This window comes from Xyrauchen texanus, chromosome 45 (genome assembly GCF_025860055.1).
Source record: "Xyrauchen texanus isolate HMW12.3.18 chromosome 45, RBS_HiC_50CHRs, whole genome shotgun sequence".
NCBI lineage: Eukaryota > Metazoa > Chordata > Actinopteri > Cypriniformes > Catostomidae > Xyrauchen > Xyrauchen texanus.
The window spans coordinates 15786797-15804799 of NC_068320.1; the positions used below are offsets into that span (position 1 = coordinate 15786797).

Consider the following 18003-nt stretch of genomic DNA (forward strand, 5'->3'; position numbering starts at 1 on the left):
ACCCCCCAAAAAACAGTAACAAATAACAAAATAGACAGAACAAACCGACAAACTCACTGGAACCATGACAAATAGTTTTATTGACCTATAGATCTTTAGAGAATCTCACACATTTCATACAAATAGTCTGGTTCATAAAAATAGTACATCTCTTGTTCAGATGGCCTTATTCCACATCTCAAAACCTGACTTGATTGCCTGTTCTTAAGCCTTGTTCTCCTCATTCAAAAATCTGATCCGTGTCAGTCACTTCAGTCAGCAAGACGTTCCCAAGCTGATGACAACAACACACTCTCACGTTGAAATGGTCAGGATGTGTATGACTTTTCTAAATTTGGCTAATTTGTATGATATCTTATGACTGCACTCATATAAATTCGTATGACTATCACTACAGCCAATGACATCGCTGGACATCGTTTACATCTAATACGCAACAGTTAATTGCTTCTGTCACAAACAACAGCTTCCTATCATGTTTCACTCTCTACTGATCGGTTAGGTTTAGATAAGGGGTTTGGGTATGGGCATAATATTAATAAGCATGTCCTTAATGCCTCGTGCGTGGAAATCGTCAAAGTCAAAGCCTTCTCTGCTGGCATAACATGCCTAATTAATAAACATTTTTATATATTCATATTCTCATTGACCTTTTTGCATATGTACTTTCAATCAGTTTCCACTCCTAATTAATCTACAAATGAATAGCAAAAAACAAAAAAAATTATCCAGTCAGAATTTATTCCTTGATGCTTTCAAGCAAAGCGTGACAAGACAGTTGTCTTAGACAGTTGCGTTTTACAAATTGCATGCCCGAAGCCACGCTCCTAAGCCAAAGCAGTACGTGAGTCTGAGCTCCACCCCGTCAGGCCTTCAGAATTTCTGCAGAATTCCTCAACAGTGTATAGTGAATAGGCGTCTAAATTCAGATTGTCAGATTTATCAGCCAATCAGATTTATTTGTTCTTGTGGGTGTGGTCTTTAGGATATGTCCCAGTCCAGGCCTTCTAGCTGGCCTTGAGTGACGCAATCACACTTAAAGTGATGTGCGTAATTTGAAAACGAAGAGTGTGAGATTTTGCTGACGAGTTGGCTGTCACTGCCACATCATCATTGAGAAAGAGATTCTTATGGATTTAAAAATCTGAGATGTTCTGCATGAGCGAGCGATTGATTAATTAAACAGGAAAGGAGGACTGATTTTCACTTCAAGTAAATTGGTAAGTGATTTTTGCATTGTTATAGCAACATCAGGAGTTTTCTAAGTGTAAATTATGCTGCTTGAGCATTCAGTGTCGGATCAAGTTTTGAAAAGTAACTGTGTATGCTAACGAAATAAATGTATTGCAAGAAACTTTTTAATCGAAAATATTATTAGAGAGCTTTTTCTTGGTATTGACCTTGGTTCTGGCTTCCATGCGTGGATGTGTTTTTAAAATGTCAATTGGTATTATTAGTTGACTGCCACGTAATGTAAATGTATGTCTTATTCATTGTGAAACTGTGTGTTCTTAATGACATGAATCACACTGAAGGCCTAGACTTAAAATGCACGGGCCGCGGCTGGACATCCAAGCATTTGCACGTTATGAAATCGTACAAATTTATAGGAACGAAATTGTACGAAATCATACAATAAAATATGTACACATTATCATGAGATCAGTTTGACAATCAAACTCAAGCTGAGTTGTCTACAAAAATGCGTTTCAGAGACAGAAACTACAATACAGTGTATTCAGTTCCAGGGGTCTGAACGATGCTGTAGGTTGTAATTTTGTAATTTAATCTGATCCTGGATTTGATTAATCAGAATTTGAGAGAGCAGGATTCCAACCAGCTGAAAGAGAGGTGAACAAATGCTGTCAGGTCAAACAAATTGAAAATATTGTAGATGCTCAGACTGGAGAGAATCTATTGTCACTTTGAATGAAATAAGTTGAAACAAGCATTAAATTGATCTTGTATATGTTAATTGAAATAGAATTGTAAGCGTTTTCCCTTCTCTGATTCTGACCTGTGGGATGGCCAGGCCCAGTGCAATGCCTCCCAACAGAAACAGGTTACTGTGAATCCAGTTGACCACTTTATCAATGCACCCATTGGTATGGATGAAACCACTGGCTGCAAGGTATTCCATCTCCTGCATCCCTTGACCACACATGGTATTTATAATAGCCTGACAAAACAAAAATGAATGCAGATAGTAAGTTAGGCAAGTAAGGACCACAATGGAAACAAGCCTTTGGGCTTTTTTGTGTTTTTATCCTTTTGAACACTTTGTGTTGATTGTTGTTGTTGTTCAATAAAGTTTTCATTCATTCATTCAAGTTAGGCAAGTAAGTAAAGCTGTTTCTCACCTCTTTGGAGAGCAGACAGCAGGAGAAGGGAACAGAGCAACTCTCCCTACTGGGGTTCTCTTTAGAACAATTGAAGTACATGTTCTGAGACCAGTCCATGTAAGAGATCCCCCCACAACAGTTGAACTGGTCATATTATAAGACAAAAACATTACGATTATCAACTACTACATACTAGTTCTATGCCATAACTATGTAAAAACTAAAATAACATAAAACAGATATAATCTAACATACATACATACATATATATATATATACAGGATATACAAATTCTGACCTGTGTTTGTCCAAAGTCAATTAGGTTCTGCAGGTCTTGGTCATCTCTGTAATGTTTGATTGCGCTGTTAAACATTTCTGTTACCTTGCCACGTGCCTGTAACGTGTGGATGATAAATACATTTGAATGAATATACACCCATATGCCAAAACATTATGACCACTGGCCTAATATGCCGTTAGTCCTCCAATGAATTCAGAGGCCAGGGCAACAACTTGAACTATTCATCATGTTCCTCAAATCATTCCCGAACAATGTGTGCAGTGTGGCAGGGTGCATTATTCTGCTGAAAGAGGCTGCTGCTCTCAGGGAATACCATTGCTATGAAGGAGTGTACCTGGTCTGTAACAATATTGAGTTAAGTGGCACGTGTCAAATTGGCGTCCAAATGAATGGCCGGACCAAGGGTTTCCCAGCAGAATATTGCCCAGAGCATCACACTCCTTCCACTGTATTGTCATCTTCCCACAGTGTTTCCTGGTGCCATCATTTCCCTAGGTAAATGGTGCACACATACACAGCAAAACGGGACTCATCGGATCAGGCAACCATCTTCCAATACTCCATTGCACAGTTCTGACACTCACGTGCTCATTGTAGGTGCTTTCGATGGTGGACAGGGGTCATTATGGGCACTAAGACTGGTCTGCGGCCATGGAGCCTCATTTGTAGCAGGGTGCATCACTGTGTTGTGACACATTAAACCATCATTAAAATGTTCTGTAACTTGTCCCAGAGTAGACCTTCTGTACGGTCAGACCAGGTGGGATAGCCTTGGTTGTCCATGCACATCAATGAGCCTTGGGGCCCAACACCCTGCCGCGGGTCTGTGTGTTGTCCCTCCTCGGACCACTGTCGGTAGGTACTCACCACTGCTGACTGGGATAGAGATGCTCTGACCGAGTAATCTGGCCATAACAATTTGGCCCTTGTCAAAGTCACTCAGGTTTTTACTCCTGCCCATATCTCCTGCATTCAACACGTTGACTACGAGAACTAATTTTTCACTTACCATCCAATCTGCCCAGACCTTGATATGTGGCCTTGTTAGGAGATGTTCAATATTATACGCTTCACATGTGAGTGGTCATTATGTTTCGGCTCATCAGTGTATTGTCTCATATTTATTAGAATAGGTCTGTTAAGAACAAATAAAAATGTACTTGAAAAATGCTAGTTATTCTGCAATTGGCTGTGAATTGAAATTCCACTGAAAAGTGGTGGGCAGTAGAGGGCGCCCTTTTAAACTAGAAATCCCTTGTGGAACATACTGTACTGGGCATACCACACACCCCCATAAAAACAAAAAACACATACACCTGATCTCTTAAATACATTTATATACAGTACATATGTAAAATGTGTAATAATAATTTAAAAAAAGTTCCACATAAACTTAAACTGGTAACTTGATGTATTTAAATTAATAGGTGTCATTAATGTCCTTTTTATCAGGCTACTAGGAAAATTGTCAATACATTATTATTATTCTAACTAATAAACAAATTCATAATACGCAATAAACTGTTAAGCAATGTAGTTAATATGAGTGTAGTAATGTTCACGTTAACACTTTATCTTGTATTACCATATTGTGCATTTTGAAATTGTATACAGTGCATCCGGAAAGTATTCGCAGCGCTTCACTTTTTCCACATTTTGTTATGTTACAGCCTTATTTCAAAATATGAAGATTAAATTCATTATTTTCCTCACAATTCTACAAACAATACCCCATAATGACACCGTGAAAGAAGTTTGATTGAAATCTTTTCAAATGTATTAAAAATAAAAAAATATAAAAATCACATGTACATAAGTATTCACAGCCTTTGCCATGACACTCAAAATTGTGCATCCCATTTCCAGTGAACATCCTTGAGATGTATCTACAAATTGATTGGAGTCCACCTGTGGTGAATTTAGTAGATTGGAAATGGAAAGGCACACACCTGTCTATATAAGGTCCCACAGTTAACCGTGCATATCAGAGTACAAACCAAGCCATGAAATCCAAGGAATTGTCTGTAGACCTCCGAGACAGGATTGTATCGAGTCACAGATCTGGGGAAGGGTACAGAAAAACGTCTGCAGCATTGAAGGTCCCAATGAGCACAGTGGCCTCCGTCATCCGTAAATGGAAGAAGATTGGAACCACCAGGACTCTTCCTAGAGCTGGCCGCCTGGCCAAACTGAGGAATCGGGGGAGAAGGGCCTTAGTCAGGGAGTAGACCAAGAACCTGATGGTCACTCTGACAGAGCTCCAGCGTTTCTCTGTGGAGAGAGGAGAACCTTCCAGAAGAACAACCATCTCTGCAGCACTCCACCAATCAGGCCAGTAATGGTAGAGTGACCAGACGGAAGCCACTCCTCAGTAAAAGGCACATGACAGCCTGCCTGAAGTTTGCCAAAAGAAACCTGAAGGACTCTCAGACCATTAGAAACAAAATTCTCTGGTTTGATGAAACAAAGATTGAATTCTTTGGCCTGAATGGCAAGCGTCATGTCAGGAGGAAACCAGGCACCGCTCATCACCTGGCCAATACCATCCCTACAGTGAAGCATGGTGGTGGCAGCATCATGCTGTGCGGATGTTTTTCAGTGGCAGGGACTGGGAGACTAGTCAGGATCGAGGGAAAGATGAATGCAGCAATGTACAGAGACATCCTTGATGAAAACCTGCACCAGAGCACTCTGGACCTCAGACTGGAGAGAAGGTTCATCTTCCAACAGGACAACGACCCTAAGCACACAGCCAAGATAACAAAGGAGTGGCTACGGGACAACTCTGTGAATGTCCTTGAGTGGCCCAGCCAGAGCCCAGACTTGAACCCGATTGAACATCTCTGGAGAGATCTGAAAATGGCTGTGCACCAACACTCCGCATCCAACCTGATGGAGCTTGAGAGGTCCTGCAAAGAAGAATGCGAGAAACTGCCCAAAAATAGGTGTGTCAAGCTTGTAGCATCATACACAATAAGACTTGAGGCTGTAATTGGTGCCAAAGGTGCTTCAACAAAGTATTGAGGCTGTGAATACTTACGTACATGAGAAATTTGCAAAGATTTCAAAAAAACTTCTTTCACGTTGTCATTATGGGGTATCGTTTGTAGAATTTTGAGGAAAATAATGAATTTAATCAATTTTGGAATAAGGCTTTAACATAACAAAATGTGGAAAAAGTGAAGCTGTGAATACTTTCCGGATGCACTGTATATACACTGGTGGCCAAAGTTTGGAATAATGTACAGATTTTGCTCTTATAGAAAGAAATTGGTACATTAATTCACCAAAGTGGCATTCAACTGATCACAATGTGTAATCAGAACATTAATAACATGAAAAATTACTATTACAGTTAGATTTTATTTTTTTTAAACTACTTCAAAGAGTTCTCATCCCAAAATCCTCCATGTGCAGCAATTACAGCTTTGCAGATCTTTGTTATTCTAGCTGTCAGTTTGTCCAGATACTCAGGTGACATTTCACCCCACGCTTCCTGAAGCACTTGCCATAGATGTGTCTGTCTTGTCGGGCACTTCTCACGCACCTCACAGTCTAACTGATCCCACAAAAACTCAATGGGGTTTAGATCCATAACACTCTTTTCCAATTATCTGTTGTCCAATATCTGTGTTTCTTTGCCCACTCTAACCTTTCCTTTTTGTTTTTCTGTTTCAAAAGTGGCTTTTCTGTGCAATTCTTCCCATAAGGCCTGCACCCCTGAGTCTTCTCTTTACTGTTGTACATGAAACTGGTGTTGAGCGGGTAGAATTCAATGAAGCTGTCAGCTGAGGACATGTGAGGCATCTATTTCTCAAACTAGAGACTCTGATGTACTTATCCTCTTGTTTATTTAAACATCTGGACTTGCACATCTCTATATGTCTTTGTTAGAGCTAGTTGTCCTTGTCTTTGAAGACTGTAGTGTACAACTTTGTATGAAATCTTCAGTTTTTGGGTAATTGCAAGCATTGTATAGCCTTCATTCCTCAAAACAATGATTGACTGATGAGTTTCTAGAGAAAGATGTTTCTTTTTTTGTTGTTGCCATTTTTTACCTAATATTAACCTGAAGACATGCCAGTCTATTGCATACTGTGGCAACACAAAAACAAATGCAAAGACAATGTTAAGCTACATTTAATGAACAAATAGCTTTCAACTGTGTTTAGATGGCAAAGTGATTTTCTTGTACCAAATGAGCAATTTATTATGATTACTCTAGGATAAGGTGTTGGAGTGATGGCTGCTAGAAATGGGGTCTGTCTAGATTTTATCAAAAATTACTTTTTTCAAATTGTGATGGTGTTGTTTTTTACATCAATAATGTCCTGACTATACTTTGTGATCAGATGAATGCCACTTTAGGGAAATAAAGTACAAATGTCCTTCCAAAACAACAAAATATGTACATTATTCCAAAATGTTGGCTGCCAATTCACTCAACAGTGCTCAAAAGACTACTCCTTGTTCTGGCGGCCACACGTATCATCACTTATTTCAGGGTGCCTGCATATGTCTCTACAATTACTTATCAAAGACCGAGGCATTTAACTGCACATTAAAATAGTATACTTCAAATGAATTACAGTTCAAATCTACACTTAAAACAATATTGATTACTTGAGAAAGTAATCCCCAAGTCTTAGATTTTCCATTGAATTATTTTCCAAATCTGATTCATGATGCTCTTTACCTTGTCTGAGAAGACAAAACCCAGAACACCAGCCGCTAGCTGCAGCAGAAAGAGTACAGTCAAGCAGATGCAGAACTGCAGGGGAATGAACAAACAATGACACCACACACAAAGGAAGTCATCTATTAGGATTTGCTTTGTATGTTAAAACACATGTGAATTTCAGAATGTAAATAAAATGGTCATTATTTTTTGGATGCTATTTGTTTTTTTAGTTCCATTAGTGGCCTGTCTGAGCAATAGCAATTAAATGTACTTTTAAACTTTGTCTCTCTTTAAAAGTTTACCAAGTTTGTTATTGCATAATGATCCTACACTGGTACTGGCAAGATTGTGATATATCATTCACAAAGGAACAGCTTTCTGATGTAACTCGCTGGCCTAGTTACTGACCGTCTGCAGTAAACAGATGTTTTCCCTGAGAGAACCCACACAGCCACAGAACGTTATGAGGAACATCAGAATCCCCACTATCATCAGTAACAGAGCAGGATCCACAGTCAAACAGGCCAGGGCTGTCTCTGTATAGCAACATAAAGACATACAGATTGTGGCAGTGTTTATCTGAAGAGGAATCAATACTGAGTGATGACTAGGAATAAAATTGAAAGCAAGAATTTTAGCATTTGTTTAGGTTTTGTGATACATTCACCATCAATTAAAGTTAAAGGGATAGTTCACCCAAAAATCTGTCATCACCTTCATGCCATCCCGGATGTGTATGACATTCTTCTGATGAACACAAACTAAGATTTTTAGAAGAATATGTCAGCTATGTAGATCCATACAATGCAAGTGAATGAAGAAAGTGAAAGTGGACAATTATAAATAAATGATTTAAATATTGATTTGTTTCTCACCCACACCGATCATATCACTTCTGAAGATATGGATTTAACCAATGAAGTCTTATGGATTACATTTATGCTGTATTTATGTGCTTCTTGGACCTTCAGAGTTCTGGTCACCATTCACTTTCATTGTATGGACCTTCAGGGCTGGAATATTTTTTCTAAAAATCTTGGTTTGTGTTCAGCAGAAGAAAGAACGTCATACACATCTGGGATGACATGAGGGTGAGTAAATGACGAGAGCGTTTTCATTTTTGGGTGAACTATCCCTTTAAGTGTAAGATAAGCCACTAAAGACAAGTTACAAAAATGTTTGTTTTTACTTTTTATTTATATATATATATATATTGAATGAGGCTAGTTTATAAGACAGCATTTATAAGGTCCTTGTCTTTTCTGTTCATCAGAGAACAATAGCCTATTTTCTGCATACATGTTAACTAGTATGAATGTTAACCCATAACCCCTAATGTCTTTGAAGGGTGTAAAACAAAGCAGACTTTAAACAATGCTCTTCAGTTCAGCTGTAAAACAAGCAATGGTGTTCCATGTAAACACACTTACCATGTTTTACTATCCTGGAATAAATGCCAATAGATATCAGGAACAGAGCAATTATCTATAAAATAAAAAAGAAAGGTATAGTAGTCTTAATGATAAAACATAAGTTGCACAGAGCCACAGGGTGTGATCGCAATTTACTCATTCCTCTTGAGGGTTTGCCCAGCTTGAAATCCAAAATTTTCACTTTTCCTTAAACAAACATAAGGATTTAAATGTGTCAAAGTTTCTAAGACTCTTATTGACAGGTGTAAGTATGCTGCTTGGTCATTGGATTGTTACTGAGGCACTTACAAACTGCATGGTGAAATAACACCTGCTCAAGGCCAGAAATAGCAGAGTGGAAAACTTTGAGCAGTTTTTGCTCTGCACGAACACAAAGAAGAGAAACTTCAGGGTGCATTCACTCTCAATTTCTCCCACAACAAAACATCTCAGCTTGGCTGACACAATGTAGCCCCCTTTCACTGACACAGCTATCAGGTTACTATGAAACTCCACATCCCTTTTTCCTATGAGAAAGCACTGTCCATATTCTTAGATTCACTTCAAAGGCCGAAAAGAGGCTTCATTTTAAAAAACATTATTTTATTTTTTTAAAGTGACATTTCCCCCTCTTTTAATATTATACATTTATTTTTGATGTCTGCATACTTGCCTGACTGCTGTGGTTGATGTGATTTGGCCACCTACTTTAAAATTGACCATCCAGCTCTCTGTTAAAGGAATATTCTGTGTTCAAAACAAGTTCAATCAACAGCATCTGTGGCATAATATTGATAACCACAAAAATGTATTTTGACTTGCCCCCTCCTTTTCTTTTTCTTTTTTTGATCTCCTTTTCTTCCAATTTGGAATGCCCAATTCCCACTACTTACTAGGTCCTCATGGTGGCACAGTTACTTACCTCAATCCGGGTGGTGGAGGACAAGTCCCAGTAGCCTCCGCTTTTGAGACAGTCAATCTGTGCATCTAATCACATGGCTTGCCATGCATGACACCATGGAAACTTACAGCATGTATATAACGCCATACATGTGGAGGCTCATGCTACTCTCTGCAATCCATGCATAACGTACCATGCTGAGAGCGAGGAACACTTAATCGCGACCACAAGGCGGTAACCCAGTGTGACTCTACCCTCCCTAGCAACAGGGCCAATTTGGTTGCTTAGAAGACCTGGCTGGAGTCACTCAACACACCCTGGATTTGAACTTGTGACTCCAGAGGTGGTAGTCAGCATCAATACTCACTGAGCTACTGCCCTTATTTTTCTTTAAAAAAAGCAAAACTCTTGATTACAGTGAGGAACTTACAATGGAAGTGAATGGGGGCCAATCCGTAAATGTTAAAATACTCCGTGTTTAAAAAGTATAGCCACAAAATATAAACAATATGCATGTTAACATTATTTGTGTATGATCAAATTGCTTACTAACCTTTTCTGTGTAAAGTTATATCCAATTTTACAGCTTTGTTGCCATGAAAATGTAATGTCAACAAACCTTAATAACGACTGTAAAAACAACGATTTAAACAACTTTTCAGCTCAAATAATACATGAGTTTTAACAGATGAATTATAAGCATCACTTCATCTTTGCAATGATGCTCTGATGTCTTAAGGACCTCATTGAGCTGTTTAAATGAAAACGTGATTGGGGGCCTAATTTCAAATCATTTTTAATGCATGATTTTCTGTGACCAAGCCAAAACTCCATAAGATGTTAGTTAACATAGAAAAAACAAACAAAAAAACACTTTTGTAAGAAACCAGGCTCAGCTGGGGGAGCCAGTTCCCCTCTGGCTATACAGCTTAAATTTAATGCCAACATTTTTTATTTTTGTGTAATACAAATCATATATTATTTGAGTAAACTAAGTAGATGTTGGTGGGAAATGTTTAAAACTAAAGGATAGTGACTGAACGTTACGTTAAGACTAATGATTAAGTGTCTTTGAGGTCATTTCCCGAATTGACTGAAGAAGTGCATGTAGATACAGATGCAGGTTTGCACATGTTTAAGCATTTCCTGTGTTCAAAACCAACCTACAGCGGTCTAACTGTTGCAGCTATTACTTTAGAATCTTTCTGTAACCCAGAGCACTACTTCAAGCCATTCGAGATCCAAAAACATCATTATATCTTTTACTGTGTATATCTTTTATCAATGTGTCTATATTATGATTACTGTGTGGTACATTAATATGATTCACTGATCACAAACCTGCAAAACTTTTGCTAAGGTTCTTTATATTACTATATTACTAGGTATCACTAAAAATGAACACGAACACTGATGTGCGTATCAGCAAACATAAAAAGAGGGTTCCCATCCCTAAAGTACATTGAAACTTACAAAGAACAAACCTAATGTCAACAACAGCTGAGTCCTGGAGTCAATTGTTGTATTATACATGGTTATAATAATACGTGGTTTGTCCTTAAGGCTTTTAACATGAAATCTCCTTTGGTATTTGCATTTGTGTGTTTGCACCAGCAAGCATGCACAGTACTGAATACCACAATTAATCTGTGCATTCATTAATGGTACTCCCCTTCATGTTGCTCCAAATCCAGCTGCTTTTGTTTCTTCCGTCGAACACCAAAGGAGATGTTCGGCTGATAGCGTCAGTCACCGTTCACTTTCATTGTAAGGAAAGAAAGATGCAATGAAAGTTAATAGTGACTGAGACTAATGCACTGCCTTGTATCTTATTTTGTGTTCCACAGAAGAAAGAATGTCATACAGGGTTGGACCCACATAAGGGTGAGTACATGATGACATCATTTTCATTTTGCATGAACTATCCCCTTTAACACTGTTGACTCCATTGCTTAGGACAAGCATTTAAATATTAAGAGAGTTGACCAAATAATCTTGAATAGCTTTCTGCAAGTAACCAAATAATGGCAGAAGTAATTACCCAAGACCGTTTAATATATTTTTAGTGTCTGATTCTCTCACAGAAGAGGCATTATTCAATTTAGTCAATTATTCACTAAATGCTACAGGGCAACAAATAAAAGAAGCACAGGGCCCTCTAAGCACTCTATCAGCATATGAATCGATTAGACTCACTGCTTGGCAACAGCCACAAGTTCAAAAAAAGTTTATTGATGAGGTCTAATGTAAAGTCAGCAGACACAGAGTCACAAATCTCAGTTATTTCTCAGTATATCAAGTCAAGATCAAACAGGTTAGTCTAATGTAAAGTGTGGCATGACATGTTGTTCATGCTCTAAAGCAGGTGCGTAGATTCTTAAATTCTTCACACTGTGACCCACCACAATGTTCAAGCCAAATCTATGCCCTTGATCTGAAGTATTCTAAGAATCCACCTTTGGTGTAGTAATTCAAGACATGCCCATGGGGGATGTTTTCGGTGTTTGTTCATACCTGAACATGGTGAAGGCAGCTCTGTCTACATGACTAAAAATGAAGGTGTCTTTAAAGTTATTTGAACTTAATTTTAAAATGTACCTGCCTTCAGCCTGCAAGTGCACTTAGTTCATGAATGTGTCTGTGTGCTTTTATACAAAGCTTGCTTTGTTTTAGGGGGTAGTTAAACAAACATTAATCATTAAACCAAAGCACATGAGAAAGACAACTTTCTCTATATAATCCAACATTATACAATGTCTCTTTGTTAAATATATATATATATATATATATATATATATATATATATATATATATATATATATATATATATATATATATATAGGCTATATATCACAAGTGTTTTGAAGTTATTATTTATTTAGTGAGAATTACTTACCCAGAATATCATGTTGAAGAAGAAAAGTAAATATTTCACCACCGAACTCACGAAGGAGAACTCCTCGTCAGTTTTCGGTGTTTGTTTCGTTCTTGACATGATTAAAGGTGTATGATTGCCTTTTAACCCTTTTAACGTTCAAGTCACTGTTGAAACAACTAGATTTTCATCATGCTGAAAAGAATCATTCGTTCAGCTCTTTCTGAAACGACTCAACTTTCTCGATATTTCTCAACACAACATACCGCGCAAGCGTCCATAGCAGAGCGGCTGAAATCACACGAGCGCATCGCAGGGAATCTGTACTTGTTGTCTTAAAAAGCATTTCCTGATTTAGGGCAGTCAATGAACTTGAAAAAAATGCAGAACGTCGTATGTGCTGTAGAAGCAATAGACGTTTCCTTCCTTCCTTTTTTGCACCAAAGTCACCTGTGTGGGTTCTTGAATCTATAAGCGAGGTGAAGATGTGCTGCAAAATATTATATATGATAGATACAAGCGTTAGGCAGAATGCATGAGGGGACATTTTTTCTCTTGTTTAATGTTATATGCTGACCTCTCCTGAGGAAGAAAAAAAAAAACAAAACAAAAAAACAGAAAGGGCCCCAAACCCTTTTAGATTGTAATTCAAATCTGGCAGTTCTGCAAGTGGCTTTGTACAACATGTTTGTTAGTTGTCGGAATAAGACAACACAGAGATCAAGTGTGATGAATGAACTAAAAGCAAATGAACAGCTGACGGGCCACTTTAGTTTTTTGACTGATTTGTAAAGTTACAATTGAGATGTATTTTCTCCATAAATAAGACGTTTTTTTTTTATTTATTTATTTATGTATTTCCTCTCGAAATACAAAAATGCTTGGTTGTTGTCAACTTGTTGTTACACAGTTTTTACAGAAGAGGGCGCATTTACATCACATTCGTGTGTGGCCTAAAGTCATGTCAAGTCAAAGTTTATTTATCAAATGCATGCATGTAGCAGTGATTGAGGGAATTAAATAACATTTCTGCAAGATATATTATATGAATAAAATGTATAAAATCATATAAGATTAAAAAATTATGTATAGGCCCTACACATTTATGTAAACTGTATATAAGCACGTTATCTTGCTCTCTCTCACAGTAAAAAAAAATCGCTAAATCGTCACGGATTTGGTGTGAACAGGCCTTTAGCGCGGGCCGGATGTGGCCTATTGAGGAACCCTGGCGTCAGTCGCTAGAGCACCTCTTGAGGTCAGGAGAGTGCAGTTTATGCACATTGCATAGCTATCTATCAGCTAGCTCCCGTTACACAGACTTGATGTTATTTAGAATCCTAGCCCTCAATCCCTCCTCTAATACCAAGTTTACATCTTTCTCCCATAATCTATTAAGAGGAATTGAAGTTCTGTCCCCCAGACTCTGAATTAGCAGCGATTAATACACTGATGCCACATGACCTTTTCCAAAAGCAGTAATCGCCACTCCCAGAGTATCTGCCCCTTTAGGGGGGTGTAAACTACTCCAAAAAACAGTACAGAGCAGGTGGCACAGCTGTGAATACCTAAAGAACTGAGATCTGGGAATACCAAAAAGTTTAACCAAATTTTGAAAGGATCTCAACACTCGACTCTCATATAGGTCACCAAGTGTAGTGAACTCTAACTAAATCAGACAAATTTGCTGGGAATAAAATGCCCAAATACTTAATGAAAAGCTATTACTGGGCAGTACGCTGTCAGAGCCAAAGCTTCGGATATAGACCAATTCACTCTGTATCCTAAGAGCTTAGAAAAGGAATTAATAAGTCTGTGGAGGCAAGGCATAGATCTAGTAGGGTCGGAGATGAATAGTAAAATATCATCAGCGTAAAGCAAAAGCTTATGCGCCACACCACTCGCCACCACCCCGACTCAAAGCGTCAATGTTGCTCTAGGGAGCTTACACACTCTTGCATCACTATGATCAAGGACTGAGTCCATCTAAAGTTTAAAGTCTCCTTCCAATATTATATCATGAGGGGTGCAAGTGGCTTGCAATATCCCTTCAAGATCTATAAAAAAAGCCCTGATCATCAACGTTAGGTGCGTAAACATTAGCAAAATCAACCTTTGTCCATGAATTCTGGTAAAACGATAATGACTCTTCCTAATTTATCTTCAATCTGTTTGAGATATTTGAATTGAAGATGCTTACTTATCTGTGTAATGACTCCCCTGCTCTTTCTTGAGCCAGCACTAAAGAAGGATGCGTGACTATATAATATTTCATACGTTTAAGAAGATAAATAACTTTTCTTCTTTTTATGGGGTGCCCCAACCCATTCACATTCCACATGGAGACCATCCACCCACAATAACATTTTTGACATATGAGAAAAAAATTATTGTGTGTCAAAAATAAAATTATAAAGACCACTTTGCAGATTTAAGCTCTGCCTTTAACACCATCATCCCGGCTCTCCTCCAGGAGAAGCTCTCCCAGCTAAGTGTGCCTGACTCAAACTGCAGGTGGATCACTGACTTCCTGTCTGACAGGAAGCAGCATGTGAGGCTGGGGAAACACGTCTCCGACTCACAGACCATAAGCACTGGATCCCCCCAGGGCTGCGCTCTTTCTCCTCTGCCCTTCTCCCTGTACACTAACAGTTGCACCTCCAGTCACCAGTCCGTCAAGCTTCTGAAGTTTGCGGACGACACCTCCCTCATCGAACTCATCTCTGATGGTGACGAGTCTGCCTACAGGTGGGAGGTTGACCACCTGGTGACCTGGTGCAACCAAAACAACCTTGAGCTCAATGCTCTAAAGACAGTGGAGATGGTTGTGGACTTCAGGAAGAACTCAGCCTCACCTGCACCTGCCCCCATCACCCTCTGCGACTCCACAATTGACACTGTGGAGTCTTTCCGCTTCCTGGGAACTATCATCTCCCAGGACCTCAAGTGGGAGCTGAACATCAGCGCCCTCATCAAGAAAGCACAACAGAGAATGTACTTCCTGCCGCAGCTGAAGAAATTCAACCTGCCAAAGTCAATGATGGTGCACTTCTACACAGCCATTATCGAGTCCATCCTCACATCCTCCATCACTATCTGGTTTGCTGCTACTACTGCCAAGGACAAGGGCAGACTGCAGCGTGTCATCCGGTCTGCAGAGAAGGTGATTGGCTGCAATCTGCCGCCGCTCCAGGACCTGTACGACTCCAGGACCCTGAGGCGTGCTGGAAAGATTGTGGCTGATCTCTCCCACCCTGGCCACAATCTCTTTGAATCACTCCCCTCTGGCAGAAGGCTGAGGTCCATCAGGACAAAAACCTCACGCCACAAGAACAGTTTCTTCCCATCCGCAACTTTCCTTATCAACAATGCCCGTTACCCACCCTGACACTTTCCACACTCCACCTCTGGCTCTACATTCCACTGCACTACTCTGCTCTCTTTTATTTTATACTTACTTTTAATTGATACTGATATGTTTATATTGCTTATATTTTAATTCTTGTTTCATATATTTAGAGATTGTGTGAACGCACCTACAACACCAAAACAAATTCCTTGTAGGCGTAAAAAACTTACTTGGCAATAAAGCTTTTTCTGATTCTGATTCTGATTCCAACATTAGTGCAACCATCAAACCCCCGAACTTCCCCCCGAACCAAACAAACCTAATCCTTCCAATGTCCTGCAAAAAAAATATTCCACAAAACAAACTCAATCCAATAGGAGGCACAAGTACAAAGAACGAGCAGATACATCCACAAATGTTCCGAAGGAGTGTTATTCCACAATATAAACTCCAGCTTCTAGGCGGAACCAGAAAAGGAGAAACAACAAAAAGGCGCTAGTTTCCTCAAACAGTCAAGTGAATGTTCAGCGAGTCAAACTCACTCAGTAGCAACATGAAAATCAGTAAAATAACTTTATGAAAGACATGGTTAGTTGTGGGAATGTAAATACTTTGCGGCCATCCTTTGTGTCTTTTCTCAGTTTGGCTGGAAACATCAGTGCAAAAAAATCTTCTGTTGATGTAAGAATTTCTTGCATTCCTTGAATCGATCACGTTTCTCTCTTGTCGAATTCGCTGTTGTTCTTCCAAGAAAGCCTTCCTTTACTCCTCACCTCGCACAACACAAGATCTTTATCGTATGATCTCAGAAATTTGGCCAAAATTGATCGGGGCCTGCTGGGGTGGACTGGGAAGAAAATCTCCTTTTCTGCATATCGCTGCCCCTTCTGCATATTGCAGCCCCATTTTACAGTGCGTTCTGCATAACGCGGCGGCCCCATTCCGCGGATGGCCAACTGCGAAAAGTTCTGGTTCTCCCAATGGCCAGTCCGCACATGGGGGCCTGTCTCCCTCAGACAATCTTAAGCTCGCTCGATTTCTATCTTATGGCCTGTTATGTCGAGCAGACTCGGGAAGAGCTTGTCTAGGAATTTCACCATATCTCGGCCTTCCTCATTCTCAGGACTTCCAACAATTCGAATGTTGTTCCGCCAATTACTGAGTCCAAGCTAAGTTCCTGATCTGTGGCTCTGTCTGGGGTATCAGCATGAGCATATCTTTTAATGACTCCAGAGCTCGAGAATTTTGAATTCTTTGACAAATTGTCTTCATAGATGAATTATGGCTACCACCATTGTGTCCTTGAGCAAGGCACTTAACTCCGGGTTGTTCCGGGGGGATTGTCCTTGTAATAATTGCACGTAAGTCGCTTTGGATAAAAGTGTCTGCCAAATGCATAAATGTAAATGCATAAATGTAAATGAATTATGTAACAGAGTGCATTAGGACACAAAAATAATTAAAAACTAGCAAAGTGTGCAGAACTCGCCATTCACACGTCCGACCCCTGCATGGCGTCACGCGACCCCTCAAATAGTACATTATTTTTTTATTTAATAATGTATAATGTATAATATATTAATATGATTATACAATTTAAAATATAGATTTATTTTAACAGCTCTTATTTTAATTTTCTATTTTTTACGTCATAACATATGTGCAAAACAGGTATGCATATTTCAATACAATATGTTATTTAATTCATACTGATTTTATTTAATTTATACAGAAGTTAAAAAAGTATAAAACAAGCTAAAATTGTTTGCTCAAAATAAAAATAAAAAATTCAACAAGAAATGTACGTTTTCACATCTATCAAAAACAAACTCTCTAATCTCCGGGCAACAGTTTACTGTATTTTTCATACATATTATATGTATATAATTATATAAAATTACAAATGATATAAAAATTTATTTGAACTGTATATAAACAGTATTTTACAGCATTTTGTTTAAAGATAATATATCTATATCTATCTATCTATCTATCTATCTATCTATCTATCTATATATATATATATATATATATATATATATATATATATATATATTAGTAAATATAAAAAATTAAATATATTATATATATTTATATATAAATATAAATATACATATACTTATATAATACTAATTATAAATC

At 38.5% G+C, this 18003-nt stretch overlaps 1 protein-coding gene across 1 annotated transcript; it reads right to left on the minus strand.

Moving 5' to 3' along the window:
- Positions 1 to 33: 33 nt before the first annotated feature.
- On the minus strand, positions 34 to 12882 carry tspan33a (tetraspanin 33a). The gene is made up of 8 exons (XM_052118994.1): positions 12534 to 12882; positions 8755 to 8809; positions 7733 to 7860; positions 7340 to 7414; positions 2641 to 2736; positions 2361 to 2486; positions 2018 to 2179; positions 34 to 1840 (listed from the first exon to the last, which is right to left on the minus strand). The coding sequence occupies exons 1-8, from the start codon at positions 12630 to 12632 to the stop codon at positions 1739 to 1741; spliced, it is 843 nt and encodes a 280-aa protein (XP_051974954.1). The 5' UTR covers positions 12633 to 12882; the 3' UTR covers positions 34 to 1738.
- Between the last annotated feature and the right edge of the window lie 5121 nt (positions 12883 to 18003).